The 20,178-nt window shown below is 35.6% G+C and overlaps 1 protein-coding gene across 4 annotated transcripts; it reads left to right on the top strand.

Annotated features, from left to right (window-relative positions):
- Positions 1–295: 295 nt before the first annotated feature.
- Positions 296–19,975, top strand: LOC129261141 (medium-chain acyl-CoA ligase ACSF2, mitochondrial-like). 4 transcript variants are annotated; one of them, XM_064099164.1, is made up of 14 exons: positions 296–480; positions 1,750–2,049; positions 2,346–2,745; positions 5,120–5,302; positions 6,824–6,942; positions 8,023–8,188; positions 8,857–8,952; positions 9,522–9,670; positions 11,655–11,823; positions 12,794–12,901; positions 13,638–13,789; positions 15,982–16,123; positions 17,407–17,517; positions 18,910–19,975. In XM_064099164.1, exons 2-14 carry the CDS (start codon positions 1,829–1,831, stop codon positions 19,024–19,026), a joined length of 2,133 nt encoding a protein of 710 aa, XP_063955234.1. In that variant the 5' UTR covers positions 296–480; positions 1,750–1,828; the 3' UTR covers positions 19,027–19,975. The 4 variants fall into 4 exon arrangements, with proteins under 4 accessions (XP_063955234.1, XP_063955233.1, XP_063955235.1 ...); XM_064099163.1 differs by having other exon boundaries at positions 299–480; positions 1,686–2,049; XM_064099165.1 differs by having other exon boundaries at positions 300–480; positions 1,841–2,049.
- Positions 19,976–20,178: the final 203 nt, after the last annotated feature.

Raw genomic sequence — 20,178 nt, forward strand, 5'->3', positions numbered from 1 at the left:
AACAACATAGTATGGTGCCATGAGTACATCATCCCAAGCCTCCACCTTTGAATTAGCCGGATAACTCGTGAAATAGCCTGCTATTTTGCAAAAAATTCAAAGTCAACAAGCCAACAATTCAGCAATTTAGACCTAGATGTACAAGTACATGTAATCAAGAATATGTTTCAAGGATATGTTAGTGGGAGCACTTGTATAATTTGTAGAATTTAAAATGGATAATGTCATACACATTGAAGATTGTTGATGAAAATAAGAAAACAAGAAAAATAGTTTTGTGTGTGTGTGTGAGAGAGGGGGGGGGGGGGGGGGGGAGAGATTTAGACCTACATTGTTAATTTATATCACCATGACCTGAATGAAGTGAAGATGAACTTTCTGTACAGTCAGACAAAGGAATCCAGGTTATGATTGCAAATGTGGAGCCTAAAAATATTTGCATATCGCAGTTTGTAAAAGAAACAAGACAATAGGAGCAAGGTAAGAATAATCTTTGCTCTTGACAATGGGAGCTGCTTCGGGGTTTCTCCTCTGCTTCTGCTTTTTTGGCTTTTTTTTTAGGGGGACGGGGTTAATGTGCATGGGTGTGTGAGGGTGTGGGAGAGAGTGTATGGATGTGGGTTAACATGGGAGAAGGCATGTGGATGGGTGTTATCTTGTGAGAGATAAAAATAAGAGGTGATTGAAGGATTCTTCTATTCCTTTGCCCATTTCTTTTTTTTCGGGGGGGGGGGGGGGGGTTGTGTGAGGTTCTTTTTTTAGTATGCATGGATGGGTGTGGGGGAGGGTGTGTAGACGTGTGTCATTTTGTGAGAGATGCGAATGAGAGCTGATTCAAGGCTTCTGTATTTCCTCTGCCTACTTAATTATGATTTCTTTGCATAACTGAATATTTTGTTGAAATGGTATGTAAACTAAAAAAAGGTGTGACATTTTAAAGTTCAACATTTACATGAATGTGGATCGATGGAATGCAAACGAGGAAGCCAATGACATCACTAAATATTTCTTGTGTATATTTGGTGACATGAATTACTAAATATTCATATCCTCCATCAGATAATGTAAAACTTTGTGTCAGCCAGCATGGAACATGGAAAATTGTCATAATTTCATTTATATTTTATTTGATAAACGCGAAAAGAAATAGTGCGTTTGTGACATAATTGGCTGCCTCATTTGCATAAAATTGTATTGTGTACAATGAGTATTAGGTCAAATCTAGAAATAACTTTCTTATTTTGAATCTGATTGTGATAAAACTTTCAGTGCTATGCTTGTCTGATTTAATAACTCAACTCGTTTTGGGCATTGACTTCCTTTAAAATAGGGATTCACTGTAAAACTTTGGTATAAATAATGTGTTATATTCATCATGTGCATCTTATGAACTTTTACTAGAAATTGAATTTACAGTCATAATACGAGCTGATCTGATTTCCTTCTGATATGATTTGATTACTGGGGAAGTGAATTGGAGCTCCACCCCCTGGCAGCTAGGGGGTCAAATTACTTCAAGAACTTAATGCACAAGACCAAGGGATTTCATTCTCTCTACAAAGGTCATTGATAGACCTTGCACTGATTTTCAGAGGGCAAAGTCCAGAACAGCTGCTTGCATTTATATTTGATGTGCAGCTCATTGACATCAATACAAACTCTTTCCTGTTAACAATTCATTCTAGAGTTTACAAACAACTGGCGGGCTTTGATCCCTTTCAAATTGTCTTCTTAATCTGTTATGTAAAGTCTATAACGACAGGATAGACATCTACTTTCATTGTTTGATGATGATCGTAACTCCTAGGCTGAGCTAGCTAGTCTAAATATGTTTCTACAGTATGTAAAGAACATTCGGTTGGTGCAGCAGATGAGATCTGCCATTTCTGGTGGCCATATCTGCAACGCCAATGAGCCAGCCATGCTGAAGCAAGGCCTGTGTTGTCCAATTCTGGACGGCAGGTGTCTGCAGAGGCACTTCTACAGCCTCCGCTCTCACGTGGTGGGCATGGGAAGGGAGGCCAGCAAACCAAGAGCCATATCAAGAGGGTATGTTCCTTTAAATACTCCTTACTTAAAACTTTATATTTGTTTGATTATTATTGACTTTAAGTTAGTATTGTATTTTTCCACTAAAGAGAGAATCGTATACCCATTGCAAAGAAAGATATGATACATGTAATATATTACTATTGACAAGCATGTATAATATCATTCTACAAGTTTAGTGATTAATTAAGTCAATTTATATGATAATTTAGTACTCATTAAGAATTGATAGTTAAAAAAGGATTAAAATTAGTTTGTAAAAATAGTTTTATTTTCAATTTGATTTTGTGTTTCAGATTACAAAGGCATGCCCCTCTCAGCTCTTACACATTAAGATGCTCAGCTTACCAAACTTCATCAGCACACCAGCAATGCTCCCAAGATCAGCAATCCATTCCGACCACATTCAGTCGCTCTCACAGTCAATCTTCCATCTTATCACCTCCATCATCCTCATCTCCTCCACCGGCATCCCGTTTGATTTCCACCACCACAACATCATCAGGAGTGAGAGGGGTGCAAGATGGTACCCCTAAGTACACCATGAGCTATGTTCAGGGGGGTTTGGACCCGCCCCTCATGGGGAAGACTCTGGGGCAATGCATGGATGATATGGCGGAGCAGAAACCAGACCACAGTGCCTTTGTCTTCGTCGAGGAAGGAGTCCGTTGGACTTTTAGCCAGTTCAGGGAGGAGGTTAGTTGCAAATTCTGGAAGGTTATTACTATCAGAAGTATCAAATGTTGCTCAAAACTTGGATGCAACTCATAATTTCCTAGTTAGTTGGAACTTTAAAGTGTGCAGTATTTAAGGCAATTTTGAGTTTTGGTCAATAACCCCAAAAGTACATTTTGCTTTATTAAGTTTATGCCAATTTAGTACTCTATTACATGAATGTATATACCCTAAAATAAATGATTTAAAAAAATTGAATAAAATTTGATTGAATAAATTTTCAAACCTTTAGCTTTTGACAGGTTTGAATACCACATATTCTTTACCAATGCTTTGATAAAAAAGTTATCCCCATACTAGTTTTATTCAACAGGCTTCACTGTTCGAGATTGAACTGCTCTAGAAATTTTGCTATATATTCAAGTTTTGAAGAGAACAATATTGTTATGATTCATATAAATAAGGAATAAGTGAAGAAAAATAAACCTTTTACTCTTTAAAATAAAAACCTTATTAATTAGTACACTTTCATATGAAAAATGTTTCATTAAAATTGAAACGATTTGTTTGCACGATCGTCACATTCTTATATCATATGACATACAAATTGATATTATGTGGTACATGTACATTGATATGATATTAAGTAATGTGTCTTATCAAGTTTACTGCTGTGTATGACCTTTGCACAAGAGATGATATTAGAATCTTTGTAAAGAGTAGATGAGAATTATCTCCTCAAATCTGTGCAGAGTTTACATACTAAAGACCAAAATATACCATATATTGTTTGTCTTTACTTTAGACCTTATCACCATGTTAAGAGAAGTGCCAAATTTAATTTTCAAGAGCAAGGTTAATGATAAACATTTAAATATTTTTACCTTTTTCTATATACAAATGTAGCACCTATGTGACGAATCTTAACCTACAATGTATATAAAGTCTAAATACAGATGAAGTACTAAAAATAGGCCATTTCCAATCATTGAAGTACATGTATATTAACAACTTTATCATCAAAATACATGTACAAAAATAGTTTCCAGACAAGAATAGAAACAGACAATATATGAATTCTTGATAATATATTATTTCTTGATCAGATAATGAAACAACTATATGTACTTTTATCAAATATAGTAATGTAAATATTTGTTCATACCTTATGATATGCTTGTTATATTTATTCAGTAAAATGTAAATAATAGCTGACCAAAATACAAAAATGCCTCCAAGAATAGCATGAGATACCCTTGCCGGTCATAATCACTACACTATAAAAAAAAATTTAGTAGAATGAAAAAAAAGACATGGCTGCCATTCGATGGCTTTGATTGTTGACTTTCCATTTTCTCGATAGAAAGCTAAGATTTTGACAAGGTTCCAATTGAAAAATAATCTAGTTATAAACTTGAAAAATTCTCAAAAGTTAAGATTCACACTCTCAACTCCCTAATAGTGATATGTATTTATCCTTATTATCATTCAACATACTACCGGTATACATAATCTTTTTAGTTCCATGAAACTCCTAAATTATTTGCATGTAGTTATCTCATATTCCCAATAATTATTATAGTTATCACTATCTTTTATCAGTAGTATCGTAAGCATTATTTCTTTCATGAAAAAAAACAACCTTTCAATGATGCAGTGCCTCCTGTAAATCCAAGCCTTGGTGCTGATTTTTTTATGCAACTACTTGCATTGAATGTTTCACGATTTGAGAGTTTTCTATTCATTAATCAATTCTGATTATTATTTCCTTATGTGCTCTGTTAAGAAACAATAAAACTTTCAGACTGTGATTCAAACACTTTATTAAAACTGGATATATATGTATCTAGTCAGGTATTAAAAAGGCAAAATAGAAATGATTTGTCACGGATAATTGAATTAAAGTCAAATCAAATCAAATTTATAGGAATACTAGTGGAGCAGTGCAATATAACAGAAGCTTAGTCATTGAATTCATATTTTCCCCAGTAGAATTTAAATATGGCATTTTCTCTGGCCTTTAGGATCCGATTGAAAATCTAGCACCCTCTCTCAGTATTATGCTTTTCTTTTCTTTTTTTTAAGCTGCTTGAGCACATACTTCTCATGCTCTATTCTATTTTGATCGGGCACCAGATCGAATTAAAATCGGATGTAAAATAGGTGAATTTACCCTATAAAACACACCTACAGTACTTAAACACCACAACCATTTGGGGGGCACAACTCTGCAATCGAGAGGCACTGGAAATCCCATCCATTAAAATATTCACCATACCAAAGACAACCCTACGTGACAAGGGGCAAATCAGCTTCCAGCTTTATGTCTCCACATCCAAGTAAATCCAAGTAAGTAAGTAAAACTTCAGATTTGCTTTGGTATTATCCATTTTAGGTTGATCGTCTGTCAGCTGGTTTCTTGGCGATTGGTCTGAAGAAAGGAGACAGGATTGGTATATGGGCTTCTAATACCTCCGAGTGGGTCCTGACCCAGTTTGCTGCTGCTAGGATCGGGGCTATTCTTGTCACCATCAACTTAGCCTACAGACCCAATGAGCTATATTACACTTTACTTAAGGTGAGTCGGCCATCATTGATGATGATGATGATGAGAGCGATGATGATGACGATGATAGTAATGATGATGAGGAGGAGGAGGAAGAGGATTATGATGATGAGGATGATGATGATGATGATGATGATGATGGTGATGATGATGAGGATGATGATGATGATGAGGATGATGATGAGGATGATGGTGATGATGATGAGGATGATGATGATGAGGATGATGATGATGAGGATGATGATGATGATGATGAGGATGATGGTGATGATGAGGATGATGATGATGATGAGGATGATGAGGATGATGATGAGGATGATGGTGATGATGAGGATGATGATGATGATGAGGATGATGAGGATGATGATGATGAGGATGATGATGGTGATGATGATGAGGATGATGATGATGATGAGGATGATGAGGATGATGATGATGATGATGAGGGTGATGATGATGATGATGATGGTGATGATGATGAGGATGATGATGATGATGGTGATGATGATGAGGAAGAGGATTATGATGGTGATGATGATGAAGATGATGATGATGATGATATATAATATGATGATATATAATAATATTGTTCATAGCAGAACCTGATCTATACAAATGATCGTTTTTTTTATTGTATTTGTTTCATTCATGATTTTGATTATGTGGAAATGAAACTGAATTGAAACTGAATTGAAACTTAAATGTAATCTGAACTAGGAAGTATGCTAAATTTATTGTTTTCATTGCAAAACTATTCTGACTAGAGCCCGGTTTCATAAAGTTTGTCATTAATATCAAATACAAGGGTTCTTTACTCTCATCCAATTAAATTGCATCATTTCAGTAGATTATGATAATTTAGGTTTGTAAGTTGCCATTGTGATAACAAGCCTGTGTGTTATATTAATGGCTTGGCAGCATGGGGTGCACAAAATACATGACTTCTGTGCACAATGAAAATGAAAGTTTGTAGAAAAAATAAAGTTCGTAAGTTAAAATAGCAGAACAAAATAATAAAAGATATTGCAGAAGGTTTCAGAAATATCCATCAAAGAATGAAAATGTTATTAGAATTTAATTATTTGATTTGTGATGTTGTATGCAAGCACCTTTCCTACATATCGTATAGTAATAAAAATCAGTGAAATGTCATTTTCTCAGAAAATTGAAAATGGTTTTTACTGTACTTTCAGTATATATCGATAGACAAATCATTTAAACCCGTTTCTAAAAGAAAACATAAGTCATCAAGAACCATTACAAAATTGAAATTTATGCATTTGATACATTTACATGTATTACATAACATATAGGGCAGCTGCTCGTTTATGACGTCACAAATCTTAAACTAAAAATTCTAGTAACTTTCTAAGTTTTTGATGGATTTTTCCTCAAACCTTCACTAATATTTTAAAATATTTTCTCTGCTATTTTTACAACAAACTTTTCTTCAGGGTGAACTTCCCCTTTAAACAATCCTGTTGATCTTGTTTACAAATCACAATGGCTGCTTTTTACATTTCTCTCTCCTAGGCTGGTGTGAAGGCGATAGTCTCTGCTCAGAATTTCAAGACCCAGGATTACTATGAGATGCTTTCCACCGTTTGTCCAGAACTGGCAACCTCGTCCCCAGGCAGACTTCGTAGCCAAAAGTAAATGTGATAGCAACCTCTGCTTGTTGTTTACTCAAAACAATAAATTTTCGTAAATAAATTGAAATTGAAATATAAAATTTGCAACAACTATACATGAATAATGATACTAAGTCACAAAACAAATTGATTGCTTTGATATTGATATATTAGCGCTTGCCAATTTTCATTTGAATTTAGATTTATTTGAATCATAAGATAAATTAAAATAGAAACCTTTGCCCAATGAAAGGAAACAAAATGGTTAGGCAATCATTAAACTGAGACTTGCGATATGGGCTAAAACATAATATAATTTTTTTTTAATTGTTTGCTGCGCTGATAACCATTAGCAGCAGTTATATTTCAAGCAAATACATGATATGCAACATATATATAGCTTTTAATATGTTTTTAAGAGCTGCATACCAAGCATGGCTACTCTAATTGAGTGCTCTAATATTCAAGGAATTCCTTCCCACCGGGTACCCATTCACTACACCTGTGTAGAGATCGAGTGGCAAATGTACAGTACATTAATCAATCCCTAGACAGTTGTTGTATTCTGAAAAGCACTCTGCAAAACATTGAAACATCAATGATTTAAATTCCTCTGATTTTTTTTTCAGTTCCAAAGTTTACCAATTCTAGAATCCATAATCATGCTCGGAATAGAGGATTTTCCTCGTGCTTACATGTTTTGTGATATCATTGATATGTGAACCAGTGATTTTTGGAAAATTATTCTATCCTAAAATGCACTTGGCAAATGATATGTTTTGTTCAAGACGTATATAGTTGTAAATAGCATTGATATATTCATTAATGATTTAGATCTGCTGATGATTTTTTTTCTATTCCATAGATTACCCATGCTAGAATTCATCATAATGCTTCAGTTGGAAAATGGGATTCCCCAGTTGCCTACATGTTTGATGATGTCATTAGTGTTGGCACAAATGATTTCTAGAAAATTATCCTACCCCAATATGCACCTTGCAAAATGATGTTTTGTATTGGACATTTTGTTCTTTATACTGATAAAATGTCATTGATATATCATTAATGATATAATTCCGTTGTCTTTATGATATTCTGAAGATTACCCATGTTAGAGTCTGTCATCATGCTTGGAAAGGGGGATTTCCCTGGTGCCTACATGTTTGATGATGTCATCGACATGGGAACCAGCGAACACAAGGTCATGGTGGAAGATTGTGCCAAGACAGTGCAGTTTGATGATCCAATCGCCATTTTATTCACCTCTGTGAGTACATGTACATGTATATAGGTTTCATGCCTGTAAAGATTACCCCATAGATACGTGTGTCAATATACATGTATCACTGAAAAACTAAGGATAAAATTGAGATGGCCGTTTACTGCCAAGGGATGTTAAGAAATTACATTTCATATCTGACAAAAAAGTGTATACATGTATGTCGACTTGCTTATTTCAGAAATAAATCAACGTATATGGTGCTATCTTGTGATAAGATCTCATATTCATCAAATAAGCAGTAACATAGCCCTAATACATCCAACGGTAAAATAGTTCCAGAAGTTAATGATATTTCTATCCAATTGGGCAAAGGAAGTTCAGTGATTGTCTTTCCACGAATCAGTGTTAAATGACTATCCATATGCATGAAAATTATGTACATGTATATACATGTACATGTATCTATTGAAAATTGATTTGGATTTTTCTTTAAATGAAACTTGAACTTGTATTGACTTTCAATTTTCTTTCATTATTATTTCTTAGTGATTTTCGTATTGTTATGCCCATTTCATTTTGTTACCAACATTTAATATAAACCGAAAGTGGCACACATAGAAATGCCTGTATTAAGATCCTTTTGAATGTTTTTATTGTTTTTTTTTTCTTTATTCATTTATCTTATTTATTCTATTTCTCTTTGATAATGACAGGGTACCACAGGAAATCCCAAAGGAGCGACAATGACCCACCACAGACTCGTCAACAATGGCTACCACATTGGATGTAGAGTTGGTTTTCAAGAGAACGTATGTGAACACATTTTGATACCCTGAAATCTAAATTTTGAATATTAGGCTGCCAACAACAGCAAAAAACCAAGGTTCTACACAGAATTTAGAAAATTTGACTAGAAAATTATTTATACAAAATTTAGTCATCAGAAAAAATGCTTCTCTGTCATTTATTCATTAATTTCAATTCTGTTTCCTCAATTTATGTCACCAATATAATTCACTACAGTGTCAACTGGGCTGAAATTAAAAATTGTGTTAATTTCTTTGTGAGATGCCGGATGAGCTTCACATCATTGATGTGCTAGTTGTAAAATTGAAAAATTTAGTATGATTTGTATGATTAGTACAGGTACATGATTTTGATTGGCAGAAGACATACATGTAGATAAGAGTTGTTTTTTTCCTTTTTGGCTGTTTCATCTCATTACATACTGTATGTACACACGATATTTCTGTTGTTCTGTTGTATTGATATGTGTCATGTTTGTACTGTTGTACTAAATTATATTGCTTATATCATTTGCTGAGAAAAATAAAATAAATCGAAAATTGAATTTTCAAATTCTGTTTGTTTCATTTAGGACCATGTCATGTGCCTACCCATACCCCTCTATCACATCTTTGCATCAGTTGGAGGTCCATTGGTTGGTATAACCCATGGAGCGACCAACGTCTATCCCACAGCTGGTTATGAACCAGTCGCTACCCTCAAAGCCATTCAGGATGAAAGGTTTGATTAACCTGTTGATTACTGAATTCTATAATTCCCGTAGACTTTGTACAGGGTGCACCTGGTTTTTGTCTCACCTGCATAGCAGAGTGAGACTATAGGCGCCGCTTTTCCGACGGCGGCGGCGACGGCGGCGGCGACGGCGGCGGCGGCGTCAACACCAAATCTTAACCTGAGGTTAAGTTTTTGAAATGACAGCATAACTTAGAAAGTATATGGACCTAGTTCATGAAACTTGGCCATAAGGTTAATCAAGTATTACTGAACATCCTGCCTGAGTTTCATGTCACATGACCAAGGTCAAAGGTCATTTAGGGTCAATGAACTTAGACCATGTTGGGGGAATCAACATCAAAATCTTAACCTAAGGTTAAGTTTTTGAAATGTCATCATAACTTAGAAAATATATGGACCTAGTTCATGAAACTTATACATAAGGTTAATCAAGTATCACTGAACATCCTGCATGAGTTTCACATCACATGACCAAGGTCAAAGGTCATTTAGGGTCAATGAACTTTGGCCGAATCGGGGGTATCTGTTGAATTACCATCATAACTTTGAAATTGTATGGATCTGATTCATGAAACTTGGACATAATAGTAATCAAGTATTACTGAACATCCTGTGCAAGTTTCAGGTCACATGATCAAGGTCAAAGGTCATTTAGGGTCAATGAACTTTGGCCAAATTGGGGTATTTGTTGAATTACAGCCATAAATTTTAAAGTGTGTTGGTCTAGTTCATAAAACTTGGACATAATAGTAATCAAGTATCACTGAACATCTTGTGCGAGTTTCAGGTCACATGATCAAGGTCAAAGGTCATGTAAGGTCAAAGAACTTTGGCCACGTTGGGGGTATTTGTTGAATTGCCATCATATCTCTATAAGTGTATTGGTCTAGTTCATAAAACGTGGAAATAAGAGTAACCAAGTATCACTGAACATCTTGTGCGAGTTATAGTAGTTTTCAAAATCAGCACTGCTGCTATATTGAATCGCGTGATGCAGGTGAGACGGCCAGAGGCATTCCACTTGTTTAAGTCAGCGAGTTAAAGGGGGAGCAAACTGACCTCGTGGATGTTTCATAAAGCTGTTTGTAAAGTTAAGTTACACACAACTGGAACATGTTCTTAGGTGCTAAGTCACCTACATAGGAATTTTGTCAGTTAGCACAAGGAAAGGTCACAAGTCGAGTGTAAAGTCATTTGTAACTTATGTAAAGCTTTACAAAACACCCCACCTGGGCCCCTTCTTACAAAGAGTTGTGATTGATCCTATCGACCACAACTATGGAAAGCGTCAACATCTAAAATGCCTGTTTATTCAAATTATTTTCTAGATTCGTCGTATATTCATCGTTTTCTTGACAATTCAGTGTGCTTCTCTCTGTTCACAAAGCACATTGTGCAATTTTTCTGGAGAAAGAAGTATGACATCGATGGATTTCCATATAGTTGACATTGATTGGATCAATCGTAACTCATTGTAAGACAGGGCCCTGCAGTTTGTATGGTTTCATTGACTGTATGACACAGTGGCAGATCTAGCTTTTTTCTAAGAGGGGGGGGGGGGTTTGACAAGTTGGTTTGACCCAATAACGATGAGCTGCGACGTAATGCGCCTCCCCCTTCCCCGTAGAGATTCATCACTGTTTTGCTTGCGTGACTCCTTGTAAACAGGGAAGGGGTGTTGGAGTTTGATCCCACACTCCTTTTTAAAATTATTTTTTAGGGGGGTCCGAGGTGGAGGTTTCAACCCCTATCTAAAATTTCATTTTGGGCAACTTATTGTTGGTTTTGGGGTTGCTGGTCATATACATATAGCAACATTTTATCTCATTTCTTATTCAAAGGAAAACTACATGTATATACATGTACAGGTTTATTAAAGCAAGCTTTTTCTTCCAGCTAGTTTCCAGCACTTGGTGCTTGTTAGGAATTAACAATGTTTTTTTTTTTTTATCTGTGTGTATCTATTTAGATGTACAGTCCTTTATGGGACCCCTACCATGTTCATTGACATGATGAACCAGCCAGTGTTCAAAGAGTTGGATGTGAGCAGCCTCTACTCTAGCATCATAGGGGGGGCCCCTGTCTCACCGGAACTGCTGAGACAGATGACCAAGGGCATGGGTTTCAAATACATTGCTGTAAGTATCGTTGTTGCTCTCGTCACCTTTTATCATCATCATAATTCTAGACATGTATCTACCCGGGGGGGGGGGGGGACATTCAAATTATTTTTTGATGGGGGTGTGCCTCACGAAACTCTGAAATGGGGGTCTAAGGAACTGACCACGGTAAAGTACGGGGTCTTGGGAACTATAAATATGTACCGCGCGGTGTGAAAAACAGGGTCTACGGAATGGGATCACGGTACTGTAGGTATAGCGCTGTGCATGCGGTAGCCATGCATGGAGCAGCTACTAGTTATATGTAGGGAGTTGTGAAGCCGTACGTGCATCCTCTCGCATGCGGTGCTCACGCTTGACAATTTTGGCAGTATCAGAGCTTATGCATATAGTGGCCGAAATCCGAAGAATCAATTTGCTATTGAATACGAGAGCATATTCAACAGTATAGTGTGCATGCGCAAATGCGTGAAATATACAACGCGTACAACAATGAAAGCAATGCGGTGCACAGCATAGAGCACAACTACGCTCGATGACGTCATAATGAACTTCATGCAAGTTGCATGTCATCAACGACCAAATTTGATCTTATGAAGTGATGATGCCATTTTTTTGATTGCCAGGGGTGGGATAGATGATAATAATTATATTGGATGGCTTTCTTTCATGGAATACCAGAAATATTCCACTAGTTAGGGCCAATATTCCACTCATCTGCGATTCATGGAATATTTGCCCAACCTCTTGGAATATATCTGGTATTCCATTCTGAGCCATCCAATATAATTATTATCATTATAATTCATATTATTGTTATCATTGTTATTATCATTACTACATGTATTACTATTATTACTAGTATTATTATTGTTAGTAGTAGTAGTAGTAGTAGTAGTAGTTATCATTGCTATTGTTATTATTGCAATTGTTATGATTATTATTATTATTATCATCATCGTTATTTGTACCTATTTGATATTCCCAGGTTGGTTATGGAATGACAGAAAGTGGACCAATGATTGGTGTCACTAATGAGGACGATCCAGAAGAAAAGAAATTAAACACGGTTGGAAAACTCTGCCAACATATGGAGGTGAACATTATTCTTTGTCTATTTATCCCCTCAGTTTCATCTCTATCGATCTTTCTGTCTGTTCTCAATAGATTTCTGGTTCTCTTAAAATTCCATTTAGGTGTATGTATTTATATTTATCACCATACACTCTTACATGTACAGTGTAGGTTTCTCATTGCTCATGTTTGTACCTACATGTACTTCTTATAATCGTGTTGATTATTAATATGTATATCAATGACATTTTGCCTTCCTGTTTCAGTAATTTGTACATTGTTCTTTTGTTGCATTGTACTGTGAATCATTTTTGTTTTGATATATGAGAAATAAAACCACACATTATTAAACTTGAACCTCAGATTTTTCATTACCCACTGGAGAATGAGAATGCTTATACAGTATGTGGGCTGCAGGGCCCTGGGAATGATTTTTTGACTGGGGGTGCTGATGTCCAAAAAAAAAAAAAAGGTTTCACTACAAAATGAAGGTCATTTTCATCCCGAGCAATTTGACAAGCAAAAAAAGGGGGTTTCTGTACAAAAATGTAGGTCATTTTTGTTACATTTCTCCATTTTGCCACTCCTTCCAAAATCCTATGGAAAATAATACATGTACATGTAGCACCCCCACTTCCCAGGGCTGTGGTGGGCTGGAGTCTTTGGACAACATGTGTAATAGCAAAATCATTCCGTCTCCAACATGTAAAATACTCAGTTATTTTGTAAATGAAATTCTCTCCACCTCTCCATCATAGGCCAAAGTAATAGACCCAGAAACCAGTCAGGTTGTCCCTGTCGGTGTTCCAGGGGAGCTCTGCGTTCGTGGATACTGCAATATGATTGGCTACTGGGAGAACGAGGAGGCGACCAAGGCCACTATCGATGCCACTAATTGGCTCCACTCAGGGTATAACAATCTCTGGTTGTTGATAGGGGATGGTATCTTTGAATGCAAACATTAAGCCTGGAAATAGATGTAATAATTGGTCTACACTTTTAAAAGTGATAGAAAAGCTCATGTGAAATATGGAAGAACGTTTCATCATAGGGGTAAACTGATCAGAAATTTATTGAAAGAAAAGATGTGCAAATCAATAAAAGTGAAATAACACATCCCAGAAATGGGATATATTCCCCGAATCGCAATGTACCATTATAAAATGTCTCTGAAATGTTAATATACCCAGAAAATGTAATACATTTTTATCCTAGAAATAACCAGAAAATTAAATATTGCAGATTCTGAAACTGTAATGCAATGCTTGCCGGGGCAGCACCAGGGTCGTTTGATGGGTGGGAGATGACCCAAATGTGACATCCTTTTCTCAGTTGAATGATGGATAATGATAAGCAGACCTGCCAACCAGTACGTTTTGGGCGTAATTAGTATGTTTTTGCAACCGAAATACGGCAGTACGTTTTTTCTTTTTTTTTTTTTTTTTTTTTTACAAAATCGTAATTTATTGTCTCACCTGCATAGCAGAGTGAGACTATAGGCGCCGCTTTTCTGACGGCGACGGCGGCGTCAACACCAAATCTTAACCCGAGGTTAAGTTTTTGAAATGACAGCATAACTTAGAAAGTATATGGACCTAGTTCATGAAACTTGGCCATAAGGTTAATCAAGTATTGCTGAACATCCTGCCTGAGTTTCATGTCACATGACCAAGGTCAAAGGTCATTTAGGGTCAATGAACTTAGACCATGTTGGGGGAATCAACATCAAAATCTTAACCTAAGGTTAAGTTTTTGAAATGTCATCATAACTTAGAAAATATATGGACCTAGTTCATGAAACTTATACATAAGGTTAATCAAGTATCACTAAACATCCTGCATGAGTTTCACGTCACATGACCAAGGTCAAAGGTCATTTAGGGTCAATGAACTTTGGCCGAATTGGGGGTATCTGTTGAATTACCATCATAACTTTGAAAGTTTATGGATCTGATTCATGAAACTTGGACATAATAGTAATCAAGTATTACTGAACATCCTGTGCAAGTTTCAGGTCACATGATCAAGGTCAAAGGTCATTTAGGGTCAATGAACTTTGGCCAAATTGGGGTATTTGTTGAATTACAGCCATAAATTTGAAAGTGTGTTGGTCTAGTTCATAAAACTTGGACATAATAGTAATCAAGTATCACTGAACATCCTGTGCGAGTTTCAGGTCACATGATCAAGGTCAAAGGTCATGTAAGGTCAAAGAACTTTGGCCACGTTGGGGGTATTTGTTGAATTGCCATCATATCTCTATAAGTGTATTGGTCTAGTTCATAAAACGTGGAAATAAGAGTAACCAAGTATCACTGAACATCTTGTGCGAGTTATAGTAGTTTTCAAAATCAGCACTGCGGCTATATTGAATCGCGTGATGCAGGTGAGACGGCCAGAGGCATTCCACTTGTTGAGAAAAATCATCTCTATATATCTCTATTTCATAAAACTTACACAAATATGGTTATTAGATCAATGTAATTTCAGGTAACTTGCTTTTTTTTAATCATTTTGTTAAAAGCAGGGTGAGATATACACATGTTTAAATGTTTTTTTTTCATCTGCAAGAGCAGTGCGCATTTTAGCTTGCATGCAGCTTGAGCGCCGCGATGAACGGGTGCACTACACATTTATTATGAAATACACTTTTTTTGGGAAAAATACACTTATTTTTATCACAGAATACACTTTTTCATTCCCAGGGCAGGTCTGAATAAGTAAAATAGTAATGAATTGAAGAAAAAAAAATAGTATTAATAATAGTAATAATACATGTATGTGCTTAATCCAATTTTTCTAAGCACTGCATACTATTACCCTGGCTTTAGCATGGCTATCCTAATTGGGGGCTCGAGCATTCAAGAAATTCCTTCCTATGTGGTATCCATTTACTACACTTGGATGGAGAGTGGCAAATGTAGATTAATGCCTTGCAAAAGACGTGAGTGTTATGGTGGTAATCGAACCCGACTTTAGGTTTCAAAGTCCAGAGACTTGTCTGCTGAGCAACAACAGACAGATACAGGTAGATGGAGGCTTAAATAGATGTCACAACTTTCTTGTTGTTTCATTTTCATCATCCTTTTCCCTTTTTTCCAGAGACTTGGCCACTCTGGACGAGGACGGGTACATCCGAATCGTTGGTCGTATCAAGGAGCTCATCATTGCTGGAGGAAGAAACATCTACCCGGTTGAGATTGAAAAATTCATCCACACGCACCCCAAAGTAGAAGATGTACATGTAAGTTTATCGAGTTAAAATTAGAATGGAGAGAACGTTAAAGGGAAACTTTGAAAATAAAATGATTTTAAATCAAGGAACACAGAATGTTGAAAATTTTACAGAAATCTGACTAGAAATTTTCAAAGTTTTAACCTTAAAAGGCCAGGGGGGGGGGGGATAAATCCGCCGCGCGAAAATTTTCAACCACGCCGTTCGCTGACTTTTTAATTTCAAATCTCGCACAACTTTTGAGACGAAATTTGCGATGCCCGGGTACGCGGTTACAAAATTACGCAACATTATGTAAGTGCATGGCAGACCCAAAACTGCTCAAAAACGTGAATTCAAGTACAAATCCAATGCAAATTGTGTATTTAGCAAAAATTCATAAGTGTAGCATTATTTCTACATTTGCTGATTAAACTGAATTAATTTAGTCTTGTTTAGGACCAGAATTAATTCTGCAACACTTTCCATCGAAAAAACACTAAAAAACAAAAAGTCGAAAAACAGAGAAATACATAAGAAATTTAAAAAACAATAAAATACATAAGAAATACTTTGCGATACCAAATTTTTTTGAAGTACGTTTGATCGAGATCCTACAAGGAGTCTGTGAATAAGAAATTAGCAGCTTTGGGGCTGTATGATAGTTGATTAGAGAAAATGTTTTATTTTCATGCATAAATTAGCATAATTAATTCATTAAATTAAAAAAAATCTTATTATTTCAAAAAATTAACCGTACGGCCTTGTAGGTTTTATTGCACACTACAGCCTTGCAAATTTTTGCGGCGCTTGCGCGATCAAAGGCCGAGATCTCAGGGGGGCGCAATCCCCTCCGCCTTGGCTGTGAGATGGGTCGAAAAGTAATGATATTTAAGCCTTTTAAAACGAAGATAACTAATGGTACATAAAAACTCAAATGTTTTATTTAGTGACATAGTCCAGTGTGCATGAAGTCTGCCCAATCTCAGATAATATTATAAAAGCCTTCCTTTCAATGGGTTCATCATTTGCTTGAGGAAGCCAATTGATAATTGGCAAAATGTCACAAGTGAGTTTGATTTCAAGATGTTTTTTTTAATCTGATGTGAACATAAACATTCTCCCTTTCTCACACATACTCTCTCATAATCCTTTTCTCTCCATCTCTCTCACATTCCCTTTCTTCCTCTTCTGTCTCTCCCTGACTCATTTATTCTATCTTCTCTTTATTACCCTCCCTTTCCTCTGTTCCTTCCTCTCCCTCTATCTCTCATACTTATTAACTTTATCTCTCACTCTCTCATCTTGTACAGGTGATTGGAATACCCGATGATAGACTAGGTGAGAAGGTGGTGGCCTGCATCCGAGGGAAGGCCAAAGAGGAACTCACACAAGAAGATATCATTGATTACTGCAAAGGGGAGGTTAGTCTCTCATTTGAAATATAAACCCCTCAAAAAAAGTTTGGAAATCTGAGTTTGGCCATTAATTTCTCCCAACTCCCAATTTTACACAATGCATATTTGACATCATTCAAAAGATCATTCAATTATCTTTAAAATGATACCATGCTTGTTATCATTTTATCACGAAAAGAGCAGGATTCAAAAGTGTTGATGAGGTCTGAATTGAAAAGCTGCAAAACGAGCAGAAATAGTCATACAGGGTCAATACAGAACATGATTCTTTTGGAGATGAAAATCCATTCAAATCAAGCCCCTGCTTCTTAATTTTTCTGGTTTTGATGTGGTTAATGTAGTGATGGTTCTATGAGATAACATGGTTTGAGTCGTGGTTTGAAATACCCATGCATGTTTGTTATGTGTTTGCTTGTGCAGAGGTGTGTTTGATTCCTTGTTAATATTGATGTTAAGGTGCATTGAAAACAAAAGAAACCGCTGAGAAACTCACTCATCACCACGGAAAAAAAGAACAGTGACTTTCAATATTGTGTCATTTTGCAACTTTTGAATTTTAACCTTTCCCCACATTTCAAGGCACTGCATCTCCATGTGAACTATAATCATATCATTTATGGTATCATTTTAAAGAGAATTGAATGATCTATGCATTGGTATCAATCACACATTAATATTCACTTAAACTGAGGAGGGATTATCGATCAAAGTCAGATTTCCAAACTTTTTTGAGAAGTTTATTATCATTTCTATCTTGTATTCTATATTTCTCGGGAGGGTTAGATTTCCCATTAATTCATGGTTTGCTGTGTCTACTTGAGTTTAGCTTTGAAGTAAATAACCTTGGGCGTGTTGCATTAACATTTTCATCCAACAAGTTGTCAAATCTGACATCTTTCCTTGATTTTGATTGGCTGAGAAGCACTGTTACTATACCTAAAAAACCCCACAACTTCTTGGATAAAACGTCTGACAAGTCCTTTCCTGAAATGCTTCCCAGGTCATGCATGTGTGTTCTCCCAACAATTCATTTTTATAATGGTCACTTCATTCATCTAAAGATAAATACCATCTTCCTTTTGTTGGAACGTTTCATGAAAGGACTTATCAGATGTCTTATCTGACAAGTTCATATTTTTCCAACTGTTCCCATAGTAACAGTTCTTCTCAATAACATTCAAGAAACGTCAGATTTGACAACTTGACAAATATGGATGTTGATGAAAAATTGCACAGATTTCTGTTTGGATTTCTCATGAAAACCTGGTTTGCTGCCACTACTAGTTTAGCTTTGACATAAAGCAAATAATGGTCTGGTCATGTGTATGCTCTGACCGATCATCCCTCCATAAGATAATAAACACCTCCACTTCTTGGGGTTTTTTAATTTCAATCCAGATTTCTCACTACAAGATTCCTAGTCATGTAGTCTTCATGGATGTCTTTCCGATGACGGTCAGCGGTAAGGTACAAAAGTTCAAGCTCCAGGAAATAGTCATTGAACAACTGAAATGAAACAATACCAACTACCAGAACATTATTGAGGACTGTCAAATCTCTGCAACTACTCTTGTACCATGCAAAGAAATATAATTTTGAAATAAAAATGCAGAGTAGAAGTTGAAGAAGATATGGGTGAATAGTAAGTAATTTTTTGGTGGACAGAAAAAATTTATTTTAATCTTCCATGTGTACTGAAGTACATGTATTACTTGGATTTATTCTCCTTCGCTACTGGTATGCATTCTTATGTTTTTTCACTTTGTGGTTTTAAGAAGAAGTTCATCCTGGTAAAAAATGTTTTTCTTATAAAAGTAGAGAACAAAAGAGATATTAATAAAATCCATCAATCAAAAGTCATGGATTCTTACAGAGTATTGATTTTGGATTGAGCAGCTCCCCATATTTCATATGATCAGCATTCCATTAAATGCCATTTTCTTAAAGAAAATAAAAATTGTCTTAAATGTGCATTTACTATATCATCAGACACATCATATTTACTTGCTTTTGTGAGAAAAAGTATTTTTCAATCATGAACCATTACACAATTCAAATTTAGTGAATTAATGTCACACATTTGGGTAGCTGCTTGCATATCACATGCAATGTCTAAGAATCACAACTTTAAATAAACATAGTATCAGACTCCTTGTAAAAACAATTTTCCAGCCATTCTTCTAATAAAGTCTGAGCAAAATGTAAGTTATCCAAATTTTTGGACATTATTCGGTGAGAGTAGAGTAAGATACATGTATATTGAAATATAATTTAATGAGTTTTTATTTTGTTTCATCAATACAAAGTACAGCCCTTCCAATTTATTCTGTGAGATATGCAAACGTAATCTGTATTTTTTTTAACTGTTATTACTTTTGTCTAGTTTTGATGGTTTCTTAAATCGTAATTTCTAAGTGTAAATATGACATCAGGTGCTTTTATAAATAAATTAATTACTACCATGTTTGTAATTTTAAATTTTACATATTCAAGTGTCTTTGTTGTCTCAAGAGGAATGGGTGTTGTGATATCCTCAAGAATCGAATGCTCAAATAATGGTGACAACCATGACAAATAGAGGATGATGATGATGACAATGATGTGACGATGATCCTTATCATGATGATAAGAATGATTATGATTTGATTATCTAAGTGGTTGTATGGT

Source organism: Lytechinus pictus, chromosome 5 (assembly GCF_037042905.1).
Source record: "Lytechinus pictus isolate F3 Inbred chromosome 5, Lp3.0, whole genome shotgun sequence".
In the NCBI taxonomy this organism is placed as follows: Eukaryota; Metazoa; Echinodermata; class Echinoidea; order Temnopleuroida; family Toxopneustidae; genus Lytechinus; species Lytechinus pictus.